The 27250-nt window shown below is 44.5% G+C and overlaps 1 protein-coding gene across 1 annotated transcript in view; it reads right to left on the reverse strand.

The window, feature by feature from the left end:
* The window catches only part of LOC110538957 (contactin-associated protein 1), a 29433-nt gene extending 15847 nt beyond the window's left edge, over window positions 1–13586 (reverse strand). The window contains exons 1-10 of the mRNA XM_036938267.2: window positions 12880–13586; window positions 5718–5819; window positions 5422–5615; window positions 4575–4728; window positions 4065–4268; window positions 3248–3432; window positions 2697–2846; window positions 2292–2553; window positions 1932–2081; window positions 1294–1468 (exon numbers count right to left, since the gene is read on the reverse strand). Coding sequence (XP_036794162.2) covers window positions 1294–1468; window positions 1932–2081; window positions 2292–2553; window positions 2697–2846; window positions 3248–3432; window positions 4065–4268; window positions 4575–4728; window positions 5422–5615; window positions 5718–5819; window positions 12880–12940 — 1637 coding nt within the window. The 5' untranslated portion in view covers window positions 12941–13586. The remainder of the gene's footprint in view (window positions 1–1293; window positions 1469–1931; window positions 2082–2291; window positions 2554–2696; window positions 2847–3247; window positions 3433–4064; window positions 4269–4574; window positions 4729–5421; window positions 5616–5717; window positions 5820–12879) is intronic.
* Window positions 13587–27250: the final 13664 nt, after the last annotated feature.

Here is a 27250-nt window from a genome sequence, read left to right on the forward strand (position 1 = left end):
CAACATCTTTAAACCACAGGAAGTTTGTCTCACTGTTGGCAGAGACAGAGTTGGGTCATGCAGATCTCCCCTACCACACAAACGTGAGATGGCTGAGTTTGGGGAAGGTGTTGAAAAGGGAGTGGGACCTGAAGTCAGAGATGGATTAAGAATAATTGGCTGATAAAGAATAATTGGCTGATTTTGCCTTTACTGTGGACATCATGGCCCTCATGAATGAACTGAATTCCAAACTACAAGGGAAGGGCCTTTTTGCACATCAGATGTACAGCCTTGTCAAAGCCTTCTAGGGAGAATTATTCCTCCTGACCCGCCCAGTAGAAGCCAACAATCTCACCCACCTTCCCACACTACTAGTCTGTTCCCTATTAGATGACCAGCAGGAGAAGTATACTTCCCTGCTGCCTGCTTTGAACGGGGAGTTCAAGTTATTGTCGTTTTGAGGATTTCAAAGTGTTGGAAAATGACATGCTGTTGGTTTCCTCTCCTTTCACCTTCAATGTGGATCAAGCTCCCACTGACCTGCAACTTGAGCTTATCGATCTTCAGTCTGATGCAGTGATTGGAGAACTACTCAAAACAATGTCACTGACGAGGTTCTATCTAGTTTTGATGAACAAAACTTTCCAAAGATTAGGAGTCATACTCAGAAGACGTTTGTAGTGTTTGGGTCAACCTATGTATGTGAACAGACATTTTCAGTGATGAATTATAGCAAGTCAAGGCACAGATCATCTCCTACTGACTCACCTCATAGCGACAGAAACTATACCTGACTTCACTGCTCTAGTCAATGCCCATCAGAGACTTCACTCCTCACACTGATTGAGTAGTGTAAATGTAATGTTGAGCTCTCTCTCTGTCTTGTATTTTGGACATACTCGTTAACAAGAGTTCTGTCCGTGGTGCTGAAAGCACAGTGTACTTTTCCCTCCATGTAGATCATTGTCTGTTTAATAAAGAAAATACCTACCAAAAGGAGAACATGGATGTGGTTTATTTCTGTGCATAAAATAAGTACGTGGACGTGATTTACAGTAGATATATCTGTCAACACAGTCATACACATGATGTATAATCCTGTAATATGGTTCTGGCCCGCGATGGCAAAAATCTATTCTAATGTGGCCCTCCATGGAAAATAATTGCCCAGGCCTGTCCTAGCACGTTGCAAACAAACCATTTCACCATAGTATCTTAGTCTGTGCCCCTCCCCCTCTGCCAACCTCCTCCTCCCTATATATGTCTCTGATAACCCCTCCCTCTGCTCTATCTGTCACTGATGCCCCCTACCTGTCAGTGATACCACAGGTGCCCAACAACAGTTCAGCGTAGCGTCCCCAGCGTCGCTGCAGGATGATGTCGATGTCCACCGGCTCGTTGTCGATAAAGATCTGCTGCATGCAGCCGTGGAAGTGGTTCAGCTTGGTCTCACACTTCCTGATCGTGTTGTTAGTCTTCGGACACCCTGAGGATCAAAGCACAGAGGGAGGTGTGAAGATATGTTCCTATTGGGTTGTCATTTTGAGAGTGAGAACATCAAAATGGTGGCTAGCGGTTAAGAGCGTTGGGCCAGTAACGGAATGGTCACTGGTTGAAATCTCCAAGCTGACTAGGTGATAAATCTGCTGATGTGCCCTTGAGCAAGGCACTTCACCCTAATTGCTCCTGTAAGTCTCTCTGGATAAGAGTGTCTGCTAAATGACAAAAAAAGTCCAAAAATAAATAATTAAATATAAAACAAATGATGTAGATGAACAGTGTTCTGATATATAAGAGCAAAAGTAGTGCACTATAAAGGGAATTGGGTGCCATTTGGGACGTAGCCCAGGTCTGGCCAACAGCTCACTTCCAGTGGTTGCTATTGTAATGTATGTTGATGTTGGGAACAGTAAAGTGAAGGGCCAGAACAGGTGTGGTGAACAGCTCACCTCCAAAGAAGTAGCGGTCCCCTGTGCGGACAGTGAAGGGGTTGGTGATTTTCAGCGGAGAGCCCTCCTCCTCATCTATGGTGATGGACAGTAGGTTGTCCCTGGCTGCTACGTCTACCGTGTGCCAGAAACCGTCATTCAAACGGTAACCTGAAGAGGAGAACAAACAGAAACAATATTAGAACATCTTTAGATGTAATGAATGAGCAATCAGTATGAATGCAACATAATCCAGTATTCATTTGACAAAGCTGCATCTTCTACCGTCTCAACAAACGTTCTGCACATTATTTCGAATTTGTAGAAGAGTAAGAATTTATTAACGAGGCAGGGTGAGTTCAGTTCCACATTTTGGCTCACCTGCTGCGAACTGTAGTTTCTTCTTGCCTGGCTGAAAGAGCGTGACATTGACCTGTCCCTCACTCAGGCCCAGCTCCAAGGCTCCCAGGTCGTCAGCGAAGCGTGTAAACATCAGCAGGCCTGTGTAGTCCCAGGAACGGAACTTAAACTTCACAAACATCCGAGGCTTCCTGAAGAACCCAGGCACCTGCAGGTAGTTGTTGGGCCCGGCGAAGGTCATGGGCTTCCACAGGATGTCACGGCACGCGTAGTGCATCTTTTTCTGAGAGAAAAGAATCATTGCATTTACAACAAACTACGAATAAAGATTAGCTACATCACTGTAGGTCACATGTAAATTGTGTGTGTGTGTGTGTAGGTAAACGAGTACGTGATGCAGAGGTGAAGTCGGATGAGAAGCTACACCTGCCGAGGGATGCGTATCTCAGGCTCCTGGTCCTGGGCCATGTTGATGACGTTGATCCCGTTGATGAAGACGTTCTCCAGGCAGCCACGGAAGTTAGGAACCTCTGGGAGGTGGGGCACATTGGGCTCAATCACTCCGCCCACATACATCTAGGAGAGTACCAGCAGAGGAATAAATTAGATAAATGTACCCATATGATCAATGGAATATTATACTCAAAGGCATACATGTATTTGCTGGTTGTTTTTTTTAAACTTTATTTAACTAGGCAGGTCAGTTAAGAACAAATTCTTATTTTCAATGACGGCCTAGAAACAGATCATGTGTATATCAACAAAGTACACCCTGAATGACTAGCAGGCGCCAGGTACAGTAAATAGTAGGCTGATCTCTGTCTATGACCATTGACCCCTTCAATGACCACTTCCTTCCTGTCCCTATGGACCACTGTCACAAGCCTGGCTCCAAACTCTCCAGGCCCACTACCTTCTAATGTTCAGCAACAGAAAAAATGTCCAGACACACCTTAGCGTCTAGTTCTACGACCAACCTGAGTGTCCAGGTCTATGTAGGTGAAATCTCCTTTGCTAATGGCCGTCTCAGTGTGGGCGTCCACTGTGAAGTTGACCTGTCGACCGTAGCGCTTGATGGTGACGTAATGCCAGTGCTGGTCATCTAGTATGTTGCCAACGGTCATTGTGGTCCGACCGTCCACCTGGTTGACCGTACTGCTTCCTTTAATAGGAGAACGGAAATGAATGACGTAAGAATTTGATGGGATGATGGGAGTACTGCTATGTGAAACTCATTCAATAATCAAGTTCGCTATAGTTCGCTATAGTTCGCTATAGTTCAAGCTATAGCTATACTGTATGGCGTTTAGCAGATGCTTTCATCCAAAGCGACTTACAGTTACAGCGTGTATACATGTTTCTATAAATGTTTCCTTTAGAGAAGGTGGAGCTGAAGTAATGGCTATACCAACCTGAGTTCTCCTCACAGATACAGAAACCTAATGTCTGCTTCAGCAGTAATGGAGGATTGACAGGGATATTCAAGCCCTGTTTTTCATCCAGTAAAGAGACCTAGATCTAATCTAGGACACTGAAGCCTTAAGTCATATCCCAGCCTATCAGATTGTATAATCATCCCACAACACGAATATTTATGTTCCATTAAGCATTTCATCTTGTGTTTATGACAATGAACAGATTGAATTTCCTTTGACTTCCATTTTATTTGATTTGACCCTTCACAGACCAACAGGTCAGAGTGCTTCTTATCTGTCCTCCATCTATGGCATACCGCACTCTGACCAGTTTAGAGTCTCTGCCCAGCCGTACCCCACGCATTCCAGCTGATCCTACCTAGGCCGATGGTGAGGACGAGGCGTCCTTTCCTCAGCTCCAGGGTCAAGATGTCTCCCTGGACTCCCTCACTGTGTAGCAGCAGCCCGTCCTGCTCCAGGGTCTTAAAGTTCACGGCAAAATGGTCCTGCAGGGTCCGGAACCTCTTCCCTGGGAACATGAAGGCCACCGAGTCGTCCCCGTTCATCTGCATCACGTAGGAGTCTGGCCGAGAGAGAAGGGGAAAGTGGTTAGATGTTAGAGGTCGAATGGCACATTTGTGATCCTATGAAGATTCAAATGGTTGAGAGGCTCAAAAGTGTTCCTGTGATATGGTGTAGATAGATGTTTGATAGATACTGTTTGACGTTGGTGTCATTGAGTTGTGAGGGTTAACTCAATTGACTGTTGAGGTTAGTTACTGACTGTTAACTGTGTTAGTTGCATCACTTTTGAGTGTGCTATCTTGAGATTTCGAAGAAGACTCCTACAGCAAATTATAGTTACAATGATTCTGAAAGATGTCCTTACCGTAAGCACAGCCAAACACCTCCAGCCTGACGCCAATCTTGCCTCCATTCTCTGTGTTCCACCCCAGGGGCAGGAGGCGGATGTGTTTGGCTGTGAAGGCATAGTGGAACACATTCCTCTTCACCTGGTGGTAGTTCCAGTTCCCAGGCATCGTCTGTGCACAGCAGGGGGGGGGGGAGAGAGAGAGAGAGAGAGAGAGAGAGAGAGAGAGAGAGAGAGAGAGAGAAATAGAGAGAGAGAGAGAGAGAAATAGAGAGAGAGAGAGAGAGAGAGAGAGAGAGAGAGAGAGAGAGAGAGAGAGAGAGAGAGAGAAATAGAGAGAGAGAGAGAGAGAGAAATAGAGAGAGAGAGAGAGAGAGAGAGAGAGAGAGAGAGAGAGAGAGAGAGAATAGTTATTCATTCAGTAATAAACAGATAAAAACAGATTCGTGTTTTCAAACTCTCTCACTGAGGGATAATGTGGTAATGTTGTCTCTATTAACTGTTACTCTGTGGTGAACATTTCTAGAATGAACATGAAATCAAACAACCCACTGGGAACACACTGGTTGAATCAACGTTGTTTCCATGTTATTTCAATGAATTTCAATGAAATGACATTGAAACAACGTGGAATAGACATTGATTTGAAGTCTGTGCCCAGTGTGAACAGACTGCCAAGGATTACATTTGAATGACTGTTTTTTGACCTGACAACCTGACCCCAACCTAAATGGATAGTTCACTCAAATGTCATCATTTCATAACAGTCACTCCGAGCCTGAAGACATCTTTCAAGCTGAGAACAAAAAAAATAATAATTTGAGTAGATTATCCCTTTAACCCCCCCCCCCTCTCCCCTCCCTACCGAGTTCCCTCCTTTCATAACGTAGGGCGTCCAGGAGTCAGGGCGGTCACCATAGAGTAGTGTGTACTTTGTGACCCAGTCATAGGAATTGAAGGTGCCCTGGGTGGCGATGGCCTGGATGCGGTACTTCCTCTTCAGATCAATCTGCAGCCAGGGCTGTCTGTCCCGGGGGGACGGGGACCAGCCACTGCTCCCTGGAGGAGGAACGCAACACACACACACGTCATCAACCAGAACTCACACTCTGACTTCATTACACACAAAACACACACATAGATATAGCCAAGAAAACTAACCATACAATTTGGCAAAGTTGGCCGAGTACAAAAAGTTATATCTGGAAGAGGCCAAGAAGGAGTTGGCATAGAGCGAAGATACCAAGGGATCAACACATTCATCTAGAACAAAAGATGAGAGAGAAGAGGCGGTTAAACACAGAGATTACAGTAATACTCAGACTACACATGACATCATTCTCCAAAACAGTTCAAATCAGACGATAACATCAGGGATTTCAGCTGAACAGAACCCAACATGTCTAGTGGTGCCTCTCCTCACACAGATAAGGGACAGACGTTGGATTGCAACTAATTAAGCACTGCATAATCTGTCCTGTAGCTGGGCCACAAGCTATGAACAGTCAACAAGTCTGATTACATTCAGAGGCAGGAAAATAAAATCACAGACTAATTAGGCCTCTGTGTGGTGTGCAGTAATAACCCTTCCACAGTATGACCTCCCATCTGCACAGTGCACGGTGCAGTCATCTGTAATGCTACAGTGTAAAACGGCTCCTTAAGAACAGGTGGAGCTGTACTGATGAATCTAACCATCAATCCTCCCAGATAAAGATGCAGAGACCTAACTAATGTCTTTATTTCAGCAGTAATGGATGGTGGATGGAGTCAGGCATGAAACCAGAAGCCAGTAAGTATTTTTCCACTGTGCCTGTGAGATGAATGATCGTTATCAAGAAGAGAACCTCCACACATCCCCTTTTTATTGAGCTAAAGAAATAAATGGAATATACAGAGGGCTTTCAGCTTTGCAAACACATTTTGAAATGAACAGTGCGAGTGTGTGTGTGTGTGTGTGTGTGTGTGTGTGTGTGTGTGTGTGTGTGTGTGAGAGAGCGCGTGTGCGTGTGTGCGCACGTGTGCGTGTGTGTGTGTGCGTACGTGAGTGATCATATACATCTGTTTTGCATGAACTACTATGCAGTTAATGAACAGCGTTACTGACTGAGGCCTTGTCTGTCTCTCAGGGAGATGGGAGATAGCGGGTGTTATTCTACGGGTGCCTAGTGGACAGATAGCAGCAAAATAAATCAGAGACGTTCCCTCATCGTCTCATCAACCGTCTGTCTCAACCGCCGTCCCCCCCTCCTCGATAAATACCCTCAGCAATTAGGAATCACTATAATTCTGCCTAATCTTGTCACTGGCACAGATAAACCCACTATGTCCTCACCACGGTCACTAGAAAACACTGCCTTATCTTCTGCAATGTCCTGACATGTCTGTTACACCTCCGCACAGCTCAGAGCCATGTAGATAGGTGAGAAAGGAATAGATAGAGGGATAGTTGGACATAAAGGCTGAGAAGATGGAGAGAGAGAAAAAGACAAAGGGGGGAAAGAAAGAGAAACCCAAATCTCACAGTACAAAACCTGGGGAAGCTAAAACAATACTCCCCCCCCCCCCACCCTCATGTCTTGGGGTAATCCTCTCTGTTACACGGTTGTTGTTTAAAACTAGTTTCACCGTTGTGGCTTCTATTAATACAGCCGTCTCTGAGGTCAAACCGATGAGGGAGGGAGGGAGGGAGGGAGACGGAGCGACAGAGAGAGGTCGAAACCAAACCAAGGGAGACGTTTGCAGAATTAGTATTCAGCCTGCAGAGGGAGGGAGGGAGGGAGGGAGGGAGGGAGGGAGGGAGGGAGGGAGGGAGGGAGATTGTAGACTCATCTTTTAGAACACCTCTTGAAGAGGGAGAAAATAAATGGAGACAGGAGCTCAAACAGGAACAACTATCAGGGGATAACCTCTGCTGAAGAATTGAACCTTATCTCTGTACTCTCCATACTGCCCCACAGTATAGACAGCATCATTGAACTGGTCAGGAAGTTACAACAGTCAGTAGTACACTTTGCCACTCACTCTGAGCCTAAACGCCTTCTATTTCATTTCCCACCGTCAAAACAGCTCAATCTGTTTAATTTATCCTTTATTTTACCAGGTAAGTTGACTGAGAACACATTCTCATGTGCAGCAACAACCTGGGGAATAGTTACAGGGGAGAGGAGGGGGATTGAAGAGACAATTATAAACTGGGGATTATTAGGTGACCGTGCTGGTTTGATGGCCAGATTGGGAATTTAGCCAGGACACCGGGGTTAACACCCCTACTCTTACGATAAGTGCCATGGGATCTTTAATGACCACAGAGAGTCAGGACATCCGTTTAATGTCCCATCCGAAAGACGGCACCCTACACAGGGCAGTGTCCCCAATCACTGCCCTCGGGAATTGGGATATTTTTTAGACCAGAGGAAAGAGTGCCTCCTACTGGCCCTCCAACACCACTTCCAGCAGCATCTGGTCTCCCATCCAGGGACTGACCAGGACCAACCCTGCATAGCTTCAGAAGCAAGCCAGCAGTGGTATGCAGGGTGGTATGCTGCTGTCACGGGACCTTGAATGCTGTCCTCCAAGGACAAGTCCATTCAGGTGGAAAGAAATCAGCTGAGCCAGAGACATGTGCTGCCTTTGACCTTGAGTGTTATAGAATACTGTCTCTGTCTGGGTATCTGAGTCTCGACTGGGTGACCTTTCTGGCCATGTCCCCTGATCCTCTCCTGCAGACATTACAGAATGAGAACTCACTGTTAATGAGGTATGTCAAGAAGTACAATACTCTGCTGCCTATAGTTTGTTAGTCAAGTCAATAATTATTCAGCTAACTCCAACAACAAAGCCTATAACTAACCCTACACTAATAGAAGTTCAAGTTTACTTCCAGTTGAAGGAACATAGAGTTGTGTTAATTTCTGTGGTGAGCAGTGTAGAGGGTTGTAGAGGGTGGAGAAGAACTACAGGTAGTAAAGGCATAGAGAAAGCAGAGAGCCAATAGGACTGCTGTAGGTTAACCCAGGTCTTGCCACTCAACGCCCACCCCCTACTGACAGGATGCTCTTCTCTCTTCCTCTCCCCCCTCCATCCGACTCCAAACCTCCCTCCACCCTCTTCTCTCTCCTCACATCACCTATCCCTCCATCTCACTCAGCATGCCTCTTCTCTCTCTCTCTCTCCCTCTCTCTCTCTCTCTCTCTCTCTCTCTCTCTCTCTCTCTCTCTCTCTCTCTCTCCCTCTCTCTCTCTCTCTCTCCTGAGCCATAATCATGAAGGAGCGCCTTACCTAACACCTTCCCTCTCTCTTCCTCTCATTTGATCTCAAATACCTCTCGAGTGGGTGTCGCTGTGTCGCAGTTACTAAAAGATGTACCCAGAGCTTATCCAGAACATTCCACCCCTCGCTCTCTCTTCCTCTTCTTCTTTCTCTCTCTCTCTCTCTTTCTCCTCTCTATCTCTCCCTCTCCATCTCTTTCACTCTCACCCCCTCTCTCGATCATGCTACTTCTCTCTCTCACCCGCTCTCTCCCTCTCTCCTACCCCTCTCCCTCTAACTCCCTATATCTATCTCGCCTTCTCGCTCTCTCTCTCTCTCTCTCCTCTCTCTCTCGCTCTCATAAATTGTATTTAAGGTCTTTATTGGCATGGGAAACATATGTTAAAATTGCCAAAGCAAGTGAAGTAGATAATAAACAAAAGTGACATAAACAATACAAATTAACAGTAAACATTACACTCACAAAAGTTCCTTCAGAATAAAGGCATTTCAAATGTCATACTATGTGCAAATAGTTCAAGTACAAAAGGGAAAATAAATAAACATAAAAATGGGTTGAATTTGTTCTTCATTGGTTGCCCTTTTCTTGTGGCAACAGGTCACAAATCTTTCTGATGTGATGGCACACTGTGGTATTTCACCCAATAGATGTAGGAGTTTATCAAAATTGGGTTTGTTTTTTCGAATTCTTTGAGGGTCTGTGTAATCTGAGGGAAATACGTGTCACTTATATGGTCATACGTTTGGCAGGTTAGGAAGTGCATCTCAGTTTCCACCTAATTTTGTGGGCAGTGTGCACAAAGCCTGTCTTTTCTTGAAATCCAAGTCTGTCTATAGCTGCCTTTCTCAATAGCAAGGCTATGCTCACTGAGTCTGTACATCTCTCTCTCTCCCGCTCCCGCCCTCTCTCTCTCCCTCGCTCTCTCTCTCTCTCTCTCCCTCTCTCTCTCTCTCTCTCTCTCACTCGCTCTCTCTCTCTACACCACCACCAGGGGTTCTCTCAATCCATCTATCATTAAGGGAATGGCTTGGCTCAGTCGGCTATAAGTGTGAAGAGCTGCTGCCGGCTTATCAGAAATGCTGACGCATCAGTCTAGTGTTACTGTAGGGTGGAGAGGCTGCAAGGGGCTGGGGCTGTCTGGGCTGACACATCACAATTGCTGTGCATATTGAAACAGCCTCCTCCGGACACATCATGCAGTGGCCCATGATACATGATGTACAGTGTGATGAATATCTCTGCTTTGTCATGTATGGTTAGGAGCCAAGAATCCTAATGTTAAATGCCATAATGTTTTGGTATTTGGGTTGTGTGGCACACAGAGTGGAAGGCAGGCTGGTGCGTGTTAGAGTGCAGGCTGAATTATTCATAGCCAAAGTCAGGCCTCACAGTGGGGAGTGTCTGCCTGGCGACACGGAGGACTGAGGGAAAGTTTTAAAAAAATATGTATTTTAAAAAGAGCTAAATATGAAAGACATCAAAGCCCCAAAACATCTCATATACAGGACCATCATCCCACAGCATCCTGCATCTATCTAAGAATAGAACAGTTTCCACACTGGTGAACCTCTATCCTCCATATCAATTCCCCTCACTCACACTCACACACACACACAGCCACACACACCACAACACACAACTAGTCTCTGTGAGGACTGGAGATGCATGGGCAGCACACCAAGATGGAACAACACACATCAGTGCACACCCAAGACCTTTATGTACACATTTTCACAGTAATAAACACATACATGCACAAACACCACAGGAGGCTGCTGAGGGGAGGACGGCTCATAATAATGGCTGGAACGGCGCACATGGAATGGAATCAAACACATGGAAATCATGTGGTATTTAATACCATTCCACTGATTCCGCTCCAGTCATTACCACGAGCCCGTCCTCCCCAATTAAGGTGCCACCAACCTCCTGTGACACACACACACACACACTCACACACACACACACACACACACACACACACACACTCACACACACACACACACACACACACACACACACACACTCACACACACACACACACACACACACACACACACACACACACACACACACACACACACACACTCACACACACACACACACACACACACACACTCACACACACACACACACACACACACTCACACACACACACACACACACACACACACACACACACACACACAGCAGGGCAGCTGCACAGACAGTAGCATAGTAGGAGTGCTCCTGCAATGCTGTGTGTTAGCCCCACCCAAGATGAGCATGTCCCAGGAATGGAGTCTCCGTTCTAATCTGTAGTGTTTGCCTGCCTGCCTGACACAGCCTGAGTCGTGGGCACTGCCTCATATGCCTGCCAGCACCCAGATACACAGGCCGGCAGGCCAAACTACAGGGGGTAAATCACCACAACACCATCCCAGAAAACCATTCAGGTTCCAAACACCATAGTGTGATACTACACCCCTAATAGCCAGTACTTACAACCAACTTCCCTCAATACTGAAGGCATACAGTAGTAACACAATAGACCACTGAACAAAATGCCACATCTAGAAAAACTGACCAGTGTGGTTACCCCCAACACACACATGGATTCCGTAACACCAACTAGTTACCCAAAATGGGAACCATGTGAGACCACAACAAAAAATAGGCGTCGCACCACATGACCATAACAAGTGTTCACAACGTATTTACACAACCAAATGTACCATACATGGACATACAGTCCAACTCACCACAATATCACACCCAAATGCCCCAGATATTTAACTCCCACCTTAATCATCACTCTATCTGATAGTCCAGCAGCGCAGGATAGCCTGCCTGTGTGATCCTCTTACACTAACACCGCCACAGCACCAAGAGGGCACTGGGGCACTAAGTATTCACTAGTAATTCCTAATATAGCCTAGAGAGAACAAAACAAACTACCTGCCCTGTACTATATGCAGTGATATGAAGTGAAGTAACAATGTTTTTCAGAAGTTTAGACCTTTACGTGGTACATTCATATATGATGGTGTCAGGTGGTCCTAGCCCCCCCCCCCCCCCTCTGTCCCTCCACCCTACCTCCCTTTCCCTCCCCCTCCACCCCACCCTATCTATTAAAAACTGCTTGGTGAATCACACTGCTGCAGCCTTTAATTCACATCTTCTGAGGTAATTGTTTCGACAGTGATTTATGGAAAAACACGCCACCAAGTTTTTCTCCACATGCATCTCAAATCCATCTCCCTACGGCCTTGCATGTTATAATACCCTGCTGTACAACCACATCCGAAGCGACTATTAAAAACGATATACATCATTGATCACGGAATTCCTGTTTGGAATGTTTGCCGCGTGATGCGTGTTCCTAGATGAAGGGGACGTTTTTGCTCGAGTACAGGTGATGAGCACACACTCTGCGAAAGTACTGCAGTGGGGTGGTCCCGCACGCAGCAGGCAGGTTAGGACACGGCTCAAATTATTCCATCATCCCACAGCATCCTGTAGCTTTTACAGATAATAAACCACATTTTCAGTGCCATCATTATCATACAGTTTGGGATATTCTCTGGCATGACCGTTACAGAGTGCTGGAGAGGTGGGCGGGAAATGAACCATGCGATGCAGAAACTTGCACGCTGGCGCGAGACAGCACTGCAATGCAGAAAGCCCAGTACGAGACTGTAACCGCCGCGCGCCCTCAGCCCGCAGGAAACATGCCACTTGACTTTCCTCAGAATTCAAAGCAAAAAATATAGAGATTATGCAACTGCGTAAAACATAACAGCCATCGTTAACCCTTATACAATGTTTTGATGATTATTGGTCATTTTAAATCAGATGTTCTGCCCTTCAAAGACTAGATGCACCTATTGCCCAGAGGTTTTTGCCGCTTCTTTCTTGATTCACATTTTTACAATGAATCCCCTTTTTTGTCAATATTGTTATCAATATGCTGCATATACAGGCTTAGGCTATTTCATTAATATGATAGCAATAGGCTAACAAAGGACAAGACACTGACATAAATGACCGTTACTGTTTCACAAGACTTACGTGATGAGCATTCTTGAACACCCCAAAATAAAAGGATTATGCTCAATATTTTGCAAATCATCCTTTACAGAGGACACGCGTTTCCGCACATGCTATGTTAATTAGATCGTAGATTGTGTTCTCATATCCACAGGGCACGGTAGCATCCTTTCACCCCCCCTTTTCCCAACTTTAACTAGCGCAGTTTCAACTCCTCTTCCCGGGATCTCGGGTAGCCTCTGCCGGGGCGGGGACGCGCATCAGTTACTGGTGCTGATGCTGCGCTTCACCGAGAGCGCGCACTGCTATGCTATATTTTATGTAAATTGTTTATAATTAAGGTCACATATAGGGGACACATTTCCAAGTGATCATTGTGATCACTTTGTGGATGTGAAATACTAGCAACGCGTGTGCTTTGACACTGTGACTTCAGTGGATCCACCAGAACTCCGCGTAGTTTTGGTCCAGAAGAAGGAAGGTAGGAAGGAAGGGGTGGGAGAGAAAAAAACTTTTTGGTCCAGCAAGCTACTTCTGTTTCCCAATAGGTAATTTTAACGCTATACGTTTGACGTTGTTGTCAATAGTTCCGCAAATATACCTAGTCAGTAGTTTAGTAACCCAGGCTTTATGCGATTCGTTTTACCGTTGTAGAATAAGGTTGTTCCTTTCCCGCATCGTTACACTCGTATACTGCTTTGGTTTGGCATCTCCCATATTATATCAGTGGGCTTGGCATGCGGTACTTCTCACGGCCTCGCGCTGGTCATAGGAGCACTGAGCCTATCAGAGAGCATCATCAATTTGGTCAAAAGCCTCTTACTCCCCTGAGGCCAAAAGTCTGACAACGATTCTGACGTTTATAATGTCTGCCGTTGCTCCCTAGTTATGTGTTCGAGAATAATACTGTGCTGTACAAGAGAGAGTAGCCTACAGTCGGCTACACCACAACCACTTATGTGGAGGACTGACCTTCACCTACAATAGGGCCCTGAATAGGTACCAACAAAATTACAAGAGACTGATAATGTGTGGCCCAGGTTACTGACTGCCAGTTTGTGGCAGAGGCAGAGAGGATAGGGTGGGGGCGGGTTGGTAAGATTGACTGAGGGATTTATCTATGAAATGCGTGGCACACTGGCCATAAACTAAAAAGGCTTTGGGATTAAGAAGTGGGTTTATGGGTCAGCGGGCAGCGGCAGTGTCAGTGCCGAGATGGGGTGAGATTGGACGTCGAGGCCAGTGTGGGATTTGCGTTTTCAATCAAATCAGATTGGCATTTTGTAATCTCCCTGCCTCCACCTCCCCCAGCAATATCAAAACATACTATATACCTTTGGAAATGGAATATATGAAGCCTGTACTCTAAAAAGATGAGGAGGAGGGGGAGGAGTAATAGTCTAGAGTTGTTTTTCTTCCCACTAATTGCTTCTATTAAAGAATAATCATTGTGGTTTTAAAATGCATGTCACATTGATTGGATTGGTTCTCTCAGCAAAGCACTGATTGGTCAACAACAGTGAGAAAAATAGAGTTATGGGCCATACGGCCAAGGTAGATTAGAAAAAAACTAAAAGTCATCAATGAAAAAAAATAGCACACACACAAACACACACTTACGTATCGCGTAAAAATCGTCTGTCCTCCAAACGTCAGCACAATAGTCTGGAGCTTCATGAAATGGGTTTCCATGGCCGTGCAGCCGTATACAAGCCTAAGATCACCATGCGCAATGCCAAACATTGGCTGGAGTGGTGTAAAGCTCGCCACCATTGTGGAAATGCATTCTCTTCACCATCTGGCAGTCCAATGGATGAATATGGGTTTGGCTGATACCAGGAAAATGCTACCTGCCCGAATGCATAGTGCCAACTGTAAAGTTTGGTGGAGGAGGAATAATGGTCTGGGGCAGTTTTTCATGGTTCGGGCTAGGCCCCTTACTTCCAATGAAGGGAAATCTTAACGCTATAGCATACAATGACATTCTAGACGATTTTGTGCTTCCAACTTTGTGGCAAAAGTTTGGGGAAGGCCCTTTCCTGTTTCAGCATGACAATGCCCCCATGCACAAAGCGAGGTCCATACGGAAATGGTTTGTCAAGATTGGTGTAGAAGAACTTTACTGGCCTGCACTGAGCCCTGACCTGACCTGACCTGACCTCGCCCAACATCTGTGCCCAACCTCACAAATGTTATTGTGGCTGAATGGAAGCAAGTCATTGCAGCAATGTTCCAGCATCTAGTGGAAAGCCTTTCCAAAAATGTGGAGGCTGTTATAGCAGCAAAGGGGGGACCAACTCCATATTAATGCCCATGATTTTGGACTGAGATGTTCAACATGGAGGTGTCCACATACTTTTGGTCATGTAGTGTACCTTAAAAAAAGGTAGGGGCGTGGATCAGACAACCAGTCAGTATCTGGTGGGACCACCATTTGCCTCATGCAGCACGACACATCTCCTACACATAGTGTTGATCAGGCTGTTGATTGTGGCCTGTGGAATGTTGTCCCACTCCTCTTCTATTGCTGGACATTGGCGGGAACTGGAACATGCTGTCATACACGTCGATCCAGAGCATCCCAAACATGCTCAATGCGTGACATGTCTGGTGAATATGCAGGTCATGGAAGAACTGGGACATTTTCAGCTTCCAGGAATTGTGTACAGATCCTTACGACATGGGGCCATGCATTATCATGCTGAAACATGAGGTGATGGTGGTGGATGAATGGTATGACAATGGGCCTCATGTCGTAAGCAATTTGAATGCACGGTATCTCTGTGCATTAAAATTGCCATCGATAAAATGCAATTGTGTTCGTTGTCCGTAGCTTATGCCTGCCCATACCACCATGGGACACTCTGTTCACAACGTTGATATCAGGAAACCGCTCGCCAAACGAAGCCATACACATTGTCTGTGGTTGTGAGGCCGGTTGGATGTGCTGCCAAATTCTCTAAAATGACGTTGGAGGCGGCTTATGGTAGAGAAATTAACATTAAATTATTTGGCAACAGCTCTGGTGGACATTCCTGCATTCACCATGCCAATTGCACACTCCCTCACAACTTGAGACATCTGTGGCATTGTGTTGTGTGATAAAACTGCACATTTGAGAGTGGTCCCCAGCACAATGTGCACCTGTGTAATGATCATTAATCAGCTTCTTGATGTGCCACACCTGTCAGGTGGATGGATTCTTTTAGCAAAGGAGAAATGCTCACGAAATGGGATGTAAACAAATTTGTGCCCAAAATCTGAGACAAATACGCTTTTTGAACATATGGGTCTTTTATTCCAGGTCATGAAACGTAGGACCAACAGTTTATATGTTGCGTTTATATTTTTGTTCAGTGTAGTATACTGGTCTATGACTGGCCCAGTGGATATTAATTAAACCATAGGGACTTTACACTCTAGTCTATGTTACATGACAGGCCTTAATAGTAATGGATCAACAGCTACAACAACAACATCAACCGTTTCATAGAACCTCATCACACCGAAATGTCCCACAGACATCATACCTAAATGTCCCACAGACATCATAACTAAATGTCCCACAGACATCATAACTAAATGTCCCACAGACATCATACCTAAATGTTGCTCCAAGGACATCATATGAAAAAATCAACATTCCAAAATGCATTTTGAAGGCAATGATTCTGCCCAGTGAAATTGACTACAATTTACTTGATCAATGCATTCATTTGTATTCATTTGTGTGTGTAGCATTAATGAGTTGAATATATTATGTGTTAAAAATAATGTCTGTCTAGGATTTGTTGCATTCTTGTGTTATACATCAACTGACCACCAGATGGCACCTGAGGCTCAATGTTAAAGCTCAGTCCCTGAAGGACGCAGGCTGTGACTGGTGCTGTCGACATCTCACCCTGTCTATTCATCACTAGACTTTATTTTCCCCCTCGAAAAATACTGACACTAGGAAATGTATGAAAACTGAACACACTGGATGAATAATGTGCAAATAGCTACTGGGTCAATATGCTCCTTCAAAATCCCAAATGACCTTTCTCATAAGTATTACATATTGGACACTCTTTGCTTTTGCTGCCACTGTCTTGGTCTGTGGCCTTGTCCTCTACCACATTCCCCCACACCTCTCAAATGAGGCCCACGACCACCTCTCAGAAGGGGTGCTTGTCCCCTGCCATTCCTTTGACCACTGCGTATTCCTTGTCTTCCTCCTCCCACTGCTTGACCTCTATTGTGACCTGGATCACCTGCCGGCTCCATGTTATCGCTATATTGTTGTACGTGGATACGATTCATTTCACTATATACTGGTACCACAATGTGAAATCATTCATCACTAACGAGTTGGCAGTATTGGAAAAGCAATTACAAGGGGCTGCATACATACACTCACCGGCCACTTTATTAGGTGCACCTGCGTGTTAACGCAAATAGCCTGCTCCTTCGAACAGCGAATCATGTGGCTGCCTGCAACTCAATTTACAGAGTATATAGAGTAGAGAGCTTTAGTTGTTGTTCGACCAAACATTAGAAGGGGCAAGATGCACAATCTAAGCAACTTTGACCGTGGTATGATTGTTGGTGCCACACGTGGTGGTTCCAGCATCTCAGAAACAGCTGCCCTCCTGGGATTTTAACACACTACAGTCTCTAGAGTTTACAGCGATAAACAAAACACATTCAGTGAGAGGCAGTTCTGTGGGAAAAAACACCTTGTTAATGAGAGAGGTCAGAGGAGAATGTCCAGACTCATTCAAGCTAACAGTAAGGCCACAAATGCTCAAATAACAGCTGTTTAAAACAGTGGTGTGCAGAAGGGCATCTCTTAACGTATAACACTGTGAATAATTCAGGCTGTTGTGGAGGCAAAAGGGGGTCCTACCCAGTACTAGTTAGGTGTACCTAATAAAGTGGCCGGTGAGTGTACAGTAATGTCAAATCTGAAAACATGGTCTGGAAAGTGGTACATGGGACCATAGAAACAGTGTCTGACAAAGAATGATGATGAAATATTACATCCATGGATAATGTCGTCCAATCATTATTTGATCATCGGTTGTGAGTTTTGTGTCTAGAGTTTAGAAAAATTACATCAAGGTTCTGAAATTAGTGCCGAAGTCATTGCTAAAAAACTGTAATGAGACTCAAAGCAGAAAGGCTTGAGGTGATCCAGGGGTTCACCAAACATATTTACTTGGAATCTCCCACACCAACCCCCTCAAACCACCCTAGACACACTCACTCACTCACCCACGCACATACACATACACACACGCACACACACACACACACACACACACACGCACGCACACGCACACGCACACGCACACACACACACACACACACACACTATGTCTGCTTTCTCACAGGGAATTTTTGAGCAGATTGTACTTTGGCCAGCCCCCATTGGAGAGTGTGTATTTTCCATAAGGGTGCCATTGTACAAGGCAAGGGACACAAGCTGTACACACACACACGCACGCACGCACGCGCACACACACACACACACACACACACACACACACACACACACACACACACACATGGTCCGGTGCTGCAAAGAAGGACCTAGAAAAACTGTAGCTGGTCCAATACTATGCATGCCAGTCTCTCTCGTAAGTATCGCTTCTTGTTTTTATAGGAAACATTAATGTGTTGACACACACACTTACCCCACCTTAAATTTCTTTTCACAGCCCCCAAATCAAGTGAACCGAAAACGTGGCTTTAAAAAACAGATAGAGAAACACCTCACAGCACAGCGCCTCTCGCTTGTTTTACCTAAATATTTTGTGTGTACGTACTGATATGTATGTACCAGTGGAGGCTGTTGAGGGGAGGACTGCTCACAATAATGGCTGGAACGGAGCGAATGGAATGGCATCAAATGTGTTTGATGTTGTTGATACCTTTCACTGATTCCACAGCCATTACTCTGTGCCCGTCCTCCCCAATTAAGGTGCCACCAACCTCCTGTGGTATGTACTAATATGTATTGTACTGATAGATATGTACTGGTATGTATTGTACTGATATGTATCATACTGATATGAATTGTACTGATATGTATCATACTGATATGAATTGTACTGATATGTATGTACTGATATGTACTGTACTTATATGTATTGTACTGATATGTACTGTACTGATATGTATTGTACTGATATGTATTGTACTGATATGAATTGTACTGATATGAATTTTACTGATATGTATTGTACTGATATGAATTGTACTGATATGAATTGTACTGATATGTATTGTACTGATATGTATTGTACTGATATGTATGTGTCACTGATAGCCTACGGTAGATGGTACTGAATGCAAATGTCATATATCCAAATGTAAATCCTAAATGTTTGACTATTCATGTGCTGTATTATGTAAATCATAAATGTAGGCCTCGAATATTACAGTTTTTTCCAACTGCTTACACACAAAATCTTTTCATGTCACACGATTTTTGAAACCTCTCACTCAAAGTGCAAAACTGCACACCAAATATCCAAAACCATAAGCTATTTCTCAGCCTTTGACTCAGTTGTCAATTGCATAAAACACTTTTTTCAAAACACTACACACAATTCTCTACCTAAAACACAAAAATCGAACAGGAAGTGACTTGCTTTCCTTTTCCAAACACAACCAATCAAAATGCTACACTTATTCACCAGGTCACACACACACTCCTCACATGTGCAAACACTAATAGCTTAACTGATCACTAACCAATCACTGCTTTACTGTAGTATAGGCCTATAAATAGGTCAAAGGTCAGATTACCTGTTTTGAACAATGGATGCCAACAATGGACAGAGAGCAAGAGGAGTAGGAGGGAGAGGAAGAGGACGAGGGCAAAGAAGAGAAGGAAGGAAAGCCATCTCTGATGAGATTAGGGCAAAACTTGTTGATCATGTGATCAACCACGGTTTGACCATGAGAGAGGCTGGACTGAGAGTCCAGCCCAACTTGAGTCGATTTACAGTGGCGTCCATAATTCAAAGAAATGAGAACAGGTATGCAACTATCTAATGTCTATTTTAGCATTACAGCAATGTACTGTAAATTACGTACTACTGCATAGTATTGCATAAACATTTGTAACTCTAAGCCATCCATTTACTGCACTGCATTGAATGAATGAGGTTGGTTATCATGCTGTACTACATTTTTTTGTACATTGTTTACAGTTCCTATGCTGAACACATACTGTGTTTGAATTCTGTACAGAGTGGAAAGGCAAAGACATCATGGAGGACGAGGACGCTTGTTTACAGATGTACAAGAGACTACAATTATAAATATGGTCTATGTGGGGACATAGAGGTTGCCTCTGTCCAAGGTTGGATACGCCATGCTAGGAGATACTTCCCTCGATGTTTGGCAAGAGAAAACGTATCCTGTGATGTGGACGAAGATTCCCCCCCCCTACCAATTCCTGGACTGACCCCCCCGGGACCCCAAACACACAAATTGTGTTCTTTACTGTATTCTAAAGAATATACTTTTGGTTTACATATGTTTATGGTTTTGTTGTATGCTACTGTATACAACAGTAATGTTTGGCCTAATAAATATTTTCTGTTTCTACATTGCATTGGTGTTTACAGTGTACTTGTTACCCCTCTCAGCAGATGACTTTCACTGTAGAACATTGTATTGGTGTTTACAGTGTACTTGTTACCCCTCTCAGCAGATGACTTTCACTGTAGAACATTGTATTGGTGTTTACAGTGTACTTGTTACCCCTCTCAGCCGATTACTTTCACTGTAGAACATTGTATTGAAATGTAGATATAAGCCTATGAAAGACCAAAGAGCTTTAGATTTAGAACAACAGTGTTCACATGGTATATCCAAAAATGTACTATTATGAAAGCAGTGTTTGCCTTTTGATGCAAATGCTTCATTCTGACATGTGTTTGTGGCATTTTGAATGCAGTGTTACACTTTGAAGGAGATGTGAGGCATTTTGCATTTTGTGTGTGCAGTTTTGGGAATTGTGTGTAGAGTTTTGAAAAAAAGGAGACAGTTTTGAAAACTTGTGTAAGCAGTTGGAAAAAACTGTAATGTTCTGTATTATGTAAATCATAAATGTAGGCCTCGGGTGGACCCCAGGTATAGTAGCTGCTGCTATCGTAACAGCTAATGGGGATCCTAATAAAATACCAAAAATACCAAATACACACACAAAAACATACACAATACACAACCGGGGATTCAGAGTCTTGACGCACATCCAAAGTTTTCCTAGAGATACTTTCACTGATCATGGATGAGTGCTAGATGTCATGAAGATGGATGGAAGGAAAAACATGGTATGATGAGCACGTTCTTCATTTATATGTGTATACTGTGTAACAAACAAACAATGAAGTTACAGTAAATTGAAGAGGACCTCTGTGTGTGTGTGTGTGTGTGTGTGTGTGTGTGTGTGTGTGTGTGTGTGTGTGTGTGTGTGTGTTTGTGAGTGGTGAGCAAGTGTGTTTCCATCAGAGAAAACTGAATGTCTCTTTATGATGTTGAAGTGTACTACACATGATAGCTGGGTGCTTTTTGTAGACAGGCATTTCTCCGGCCCCCACCCATGGGAGTCACGAGGACCCCACACACTGGTGGCCTGTTGTCCATCCACCTGTGTGACCTCCACCAGGATGACTCAGTCCCAGCTGAGAGCATGCCCAGCAGGGGGCATCCAGACTGGGATCCCACCTGGTGTCAGCCCCCCTCCTGGTCCAGCCACACTGTTAGCTCAACAGGTGCCTCCTGGACAGCTGCTAAAACGAGCAGAGCCCGCTAAAACACTCAGGACTTAGAGAGGACATAGACAAACAAAATAAGCAAGAAAACAGGCTTAAAAGAGTGATTTCCCAGCCATCCTAAAAATGCTTTTGTAATAGATTTCTTTGCAATTCATGAAGTGTGTACAATGCAACAGATATCTCACAAGTGCATATCCAGCAACTTCCTGAAAATGCTTTGTGAAGTTCCTCTTAGGTGAAATAACTTCCCCCTAAGTAAAGTTTCCCCAATGGCACTGAGAGGAACTAATCCTTTTTTGTCTTTTCAGCCAGAGCAGTAGAGGTAGGGTTATAATAAGTCTTGGCCAGTATTCACTGCTCTATCATCACATTCCACTTTACTATGTTGAAGTGCCATGACAGCAGCATGGTGCGGTTCACTCAGGTCACGTGACTGGGGAGTGTGAACACTGTCTGGGTGTCACTGGGCCTCCACCAACACGCTGCTAATGAAGGACCACTTCATCATCTTTCTCTTACACACTTGCACGTGCGCACACACAGACAAACACACGCACACACAGACACACACACACACACACTCGCTCTGTTCATTTCCAAATGTGTTCGCAAAGCTGAAAGTCCTCTGCATATTCCATTTATTTCTTTAGCTCAATATTAACCGTTCACACACACATCTCCAACAAACACTCAAACACAAGGAGACGATGGAGACACGCACTGGTAGCTTCACAAAGACGGCAACACCTGCACTGAGTGTAAATACCAACAGCTGTGGCCTACTGGAGCAAGAGCTGAGGCTCTTTTGTTCCCACTGTTTGCTGCCAATCCCACACACATGCACGCTTGCACGCACGCACGCACACACACACACACACACACACACACACACACACACACACACACACACACACACACAGACTTCCCCCTGCCTGGTCCTATATTTCCCCACACGCCAGACAAGCCATGCATGTTTAGTCTGTCTGCCAGTTTGTTTGCCCACTGTCTTCTCTTTTTGTTTGATGTTGATTGCTGACTGTAGCACTTGACAATTGCAGCTGGGACGAGAGGGTAAAGGAAAACAGATGGGATCAGGTGACCGAATGTGAGAAAGGACTGGTTTGAGTGATGGGAATTCAACTTAGCACAACACAAACAATGAGTCTGAGTATACAGTACGAGACTGTTTCCACTGGAGTTTGTCCACAAAGGACACCTTGTGCCTGTGGAACAAGATCTTAGATAACAGACACAATGAGGTAGGGAAACCCAGTGATTCACTTGGTTTGGTCTCACTCACACTGTGTGTTCATCCTCAATGTAACTTCAGTTTTTTACAATCACTTTGGCACTAATTTCAGAACCTTGTAGTCATTTTTCAAATCTAACTCAAACTGGTCATCACTTGTAACACAGGCTGTGTTGTTAACATTGCATTGTGCATGCATATCTTTAAAGAAACCTTGCACTTGCAGAATCATTGGTTCAAATAACTCACTTATCATGAAATACCATAGGAACATTCATTTAGATCACCCGCACACAAGATATTGATAGTTTCACTGTGTAGCTGTTCGTACAATCATTAAATATTGTAGTACAAAATGTGTGATACATGTTTCATTGTGGTACTACATGTAAATACATCATTGTAAAAGGACTAGTAGAGAGAATACTACAGACAGTGGAATCATTGAAGAAAATCTGAAATGTATTGATGAAATACAATAAAATCACAACATAGGTTTCTTTGAGTCAAGCAAAAATAATTAGCTACAAGAAAGAAAACAATGACAGTAAAATGTGAACTGCAGTGTTCCTCACCTGGCTTACTGTAAAAAGCAAAACAAATAATTGATTACTGTACTTCTGTATTTCCATCAACCCTGTCTTGTGGATTTGGCCAGAGGTTCTCATCCACATCACATGTTTTCATTAGCCAAACATCTTGGGAAGAATCTTCGGGCGAATCCAGGCCTGACACTGGTCTGCCGTGATGTCATATCATGCACCATTCATGGTCTGGAGAAGGGTGGCTTGCTCGTGGGGGCGCCTATCATATACCTTCCACCTCCACGTGGAGAAAAATTCCTCAATCGGGTTAAGGAAAGGAGAGTGTGGGGGTAAGTACAGGGTGGTAAATTGTGGATGGGCCTGAAACCATGCTTGCACCATTTGAGCATGGTGGAACCTGACATTATCCCACACAATGACATAGGTCACACCATCAGCTCTAAAGACCTGATTTAGCTCATCAAGGAAGGTTACAAGGAGACCTGCATTATATGATCCAATACGAGGTCTGCATCCCACCACACCATCTTCCGAAATAGCCGCACACATGGTGATGTTGGCCCCACGTTGTCCAGGTACTTGGATGGTTGCCCGCTGGCCAATGAAATTCCTACCTCTCCTCCTTGACTTGGCCAGCTTGAAGCCTGCCTCATCCAAAAATAGGAATTTGTGATGGTTTTCGTCAGCATCCAGCTCCATCACCCTCTAAAAATACATTTTGGATACATCATTGATTACAATGATGCAGAATTTTGGGGGAATTTTACACAACAGGCATCTTGAAACTGAACATACCTGAACATACTCAGTCCTCAGTTGCTTCACTCTGCCTGCATTTCTTTCAAAAGGCACACGGTTGAGCTGTTTTAGAGACACCTGGTGCCTTTTCAGCATGCATGCAATAGTCAGCAAACTTATGGCTTCCACATTGTTGAACATGTTGTCATTGTCCAAGATGTGCAGCTGAATTTCTGAATGGCGAATATCATTTCTGGCCCGAACCAATTTGACCAGCCCGCTCTTGTTGGTCAGTCAGAATTTTTCCTCTGCCTCCCCTATTTGGCCTAGTCTCGATTCTGCAGGGAAAATGACCGTGAGAACACATTTAGTCACATCACCTACTCTGTGGTACACATTGGCATGCAATATACAGTCATTTGATAGTTGAGAGTAGCCTAATGTTTAGTGCATGCTGAAGACTTACCGGTTCTCATTGCGGAAAGTTCTGATGATTGAGGCCACGGTTGATCATCTGAGGTTTGGTTGAATCCTTGCCTCAGCTGCCTCAGTCATTGTCGTGCCATGATTTACGACATGGTCTACAACTATTGCTCGGATTTAATTGGACACTCTTTGCTTTTTGCTGCCACTGTCTTGGTCTGTGGCCTTGTCCTCTACCACATTCCCCCACACCTCTCAAATGAGGCCCACGACCACCTCTCAGAAGGGGTGCTTGTCCCCTGCCATTCCTTTGACCACTGCGTATTCCTTGTCTTCCTCCTCCCACTGCTTGACCTCTATTGTGACCTGGATCACCTGCCGGCTCCATGTTATCGCTATATTGTTGTACGTGGATACGATTCATTTCACGATATTCTCGTACCACAATGTGAAATCATTCATCACTAACGAGTTGGCCGTATTGGAAAAGCAATTACAAGGGGCTGCATACATACACTCACCGGCCACTTTACTAGGTGCACCTGCGTGTTAACGCAAATAGCCTGCTCCTTCGAACAGCGAATCATGTGGCTGCCTGCAACTCAATTTACAGAGTATATAGAGTAGAGAGCTTTAGTTGTTGTTCGACCAAACATTAGAAGGGGCAAGATGCACAATCTAAGCAACTTTGACCGTGGTATGATTGTTGAAGCCACACGTGGTGGTTCCAGCATCTCAGAAACAGCTGCCCTCCTGGGATTTTAACACACTACAGTCTCTAGAGTTTACAGCGATAAACAAAACACATTCAGTGAGAGGCAGTTCTGTGGGAAAAAACACCTTGTTAATGAGAGAGGTCAGAGGAGAATGTCCAGACTCATTCAAGCTAACAGTAAGGCCACAAATGCTCAAATAACAGCTGTTTAAAACAGTGGTGTGCAGAAGGGCATATCTTAACGTACAACACTGTGAATAATTCAGGCTGTTGTGGAGGCAAAAGGGGGTCCTACCCAGTACTAGTTAGGTGTACCTAATAAAGTGACCGGTGAGTGTACAGTAATGTCAAATCTGAAAACATGGTCTGGAAAGTGGTACATGGGACCATAGAAACAGTGTCTGACAAAGAATGATGATGAAATATTACATCCATAGATAATGTAGTCTAATTGGTTCATGTTCCACAGTAATTGGTGTCAATGGATCTCGTTATCCTGAAACTTTCATGATCTAAACATGAACTATAGTTTCCATAAAGCTATGCTTTAAGAGTAATGCAACATTGTGAATTGCATTTTGAAATGCTAATACTTGGATGTTAAATTGTGTCCTTTTGAACAGGAGATTTTAGTTCATTGAACAAATGATATTAGCTTTATGTGTATTGTATCCAAGATATTGGAAAAAGTGTTAAGAGTTTTGAAAAATGTGCATTTTGATCATCGGTTGTGAGTTTTCTGTCTAGAGTTTATAAAATGACATCAAGGTTCTGAAATTAGTGCCAAAGTCTGTAATGAGACTCAAAGCAGAAAGGCTTGAGGTGATCCAGGGGTTCACCAAACCAGGTCGCCAGGTCGCAATTGTAAATGAGAACTTGTTCTCAACTTGCCTACCTGGTTAAATAAAGGTGAAATAAAAAAATAAAAAAATAAACATATTTACTTGGAATCTCCCACACCAACCACCTCAAACCACCCTAGACACACACACACACACACACACACACACACACACACACACACACACACACACACACACACACACTGAGACACACTCCCTGAGACACACACACAGAGTTGGCCAGACAGTCCTACAGGCCTTTTCTCCTTCACCCTGGGCCAGTGCTGATTCCTTTTCCTTGAAGCAGAGAACTGAGCTCCAGTAAAGTACCTCTGGCAGTACGGCCTGTCCTCTCAGCGCTGCAGATGGCCCCCACTCAGCCCAGAGCACACGGGTGTGTGTGTGTGTGTGTGTGTGTGTGTGTGGGGAGGGGGGAGTGCTTCTCTGGATTGGCTGCTTTTACTCTCTCAGGCCTAGCAGAGCAGGCAGACTAGTGGCATAATATGATTTTAAATGGAAAGTAATCATGTGATGTTTCTTTAATCCAAGCAGGCTTGGTTGCACCAGTTGTGTGGAGGTCAAACCCATATTGAGTCTGTGTTAAATGTCTGACACAGCAGTCTGTGTTCCTGCATATGATGAGAGAGAGAGAGACCTCACAGTGAACAGTGGCCTTTCTGAATCTTCTGGTCAGCCAAAGAAAAATAAGGCCATCAGCATTGATTGGTGGGGACGCTAAGAGATGGATGTTGCTCCTAGCATTTACAGAATTAACCCATGAGCGGTTCCTGAAGGAGACGGCAGTGGTGTGTGGTATGTGGTGTGTTTGGAGGAGGGTGCAGTAATGAAATACTGCCCTGCACATAGCAGGGTTCACCCTCCGCCCAGGAAACTGTTGCTTTTGGAGGTCACGGCGCCTAGCAACAGTCTTGAGCTGAGCCTCAGCAGAACCTGAGACAACACACACACACACACACACACACACACACACACACACACACACACACTTACAGTATATACATGGAAGACATGCTGATGTGCTTTTCAACCTTACTACCTTACATTGAGCTAAACACTCCCACAGGCAGAGCCAAATCAAAGGAGCA

This window comes from Oncorhynchus mykiss, chromosome 12 (assembly GCF_057628025.1).
Source record: "Oncorhynchus mykiss isolate SJ-2025 chromosome 12, ASM5762802v1, whole genome shotgun sequence".
NCBI lineage: Eukaryota > Metazoa > Chordata > Actinopteri > Salmoniformes > Salmonidae > Oncorhynchus > Oncorhynchus mykiss.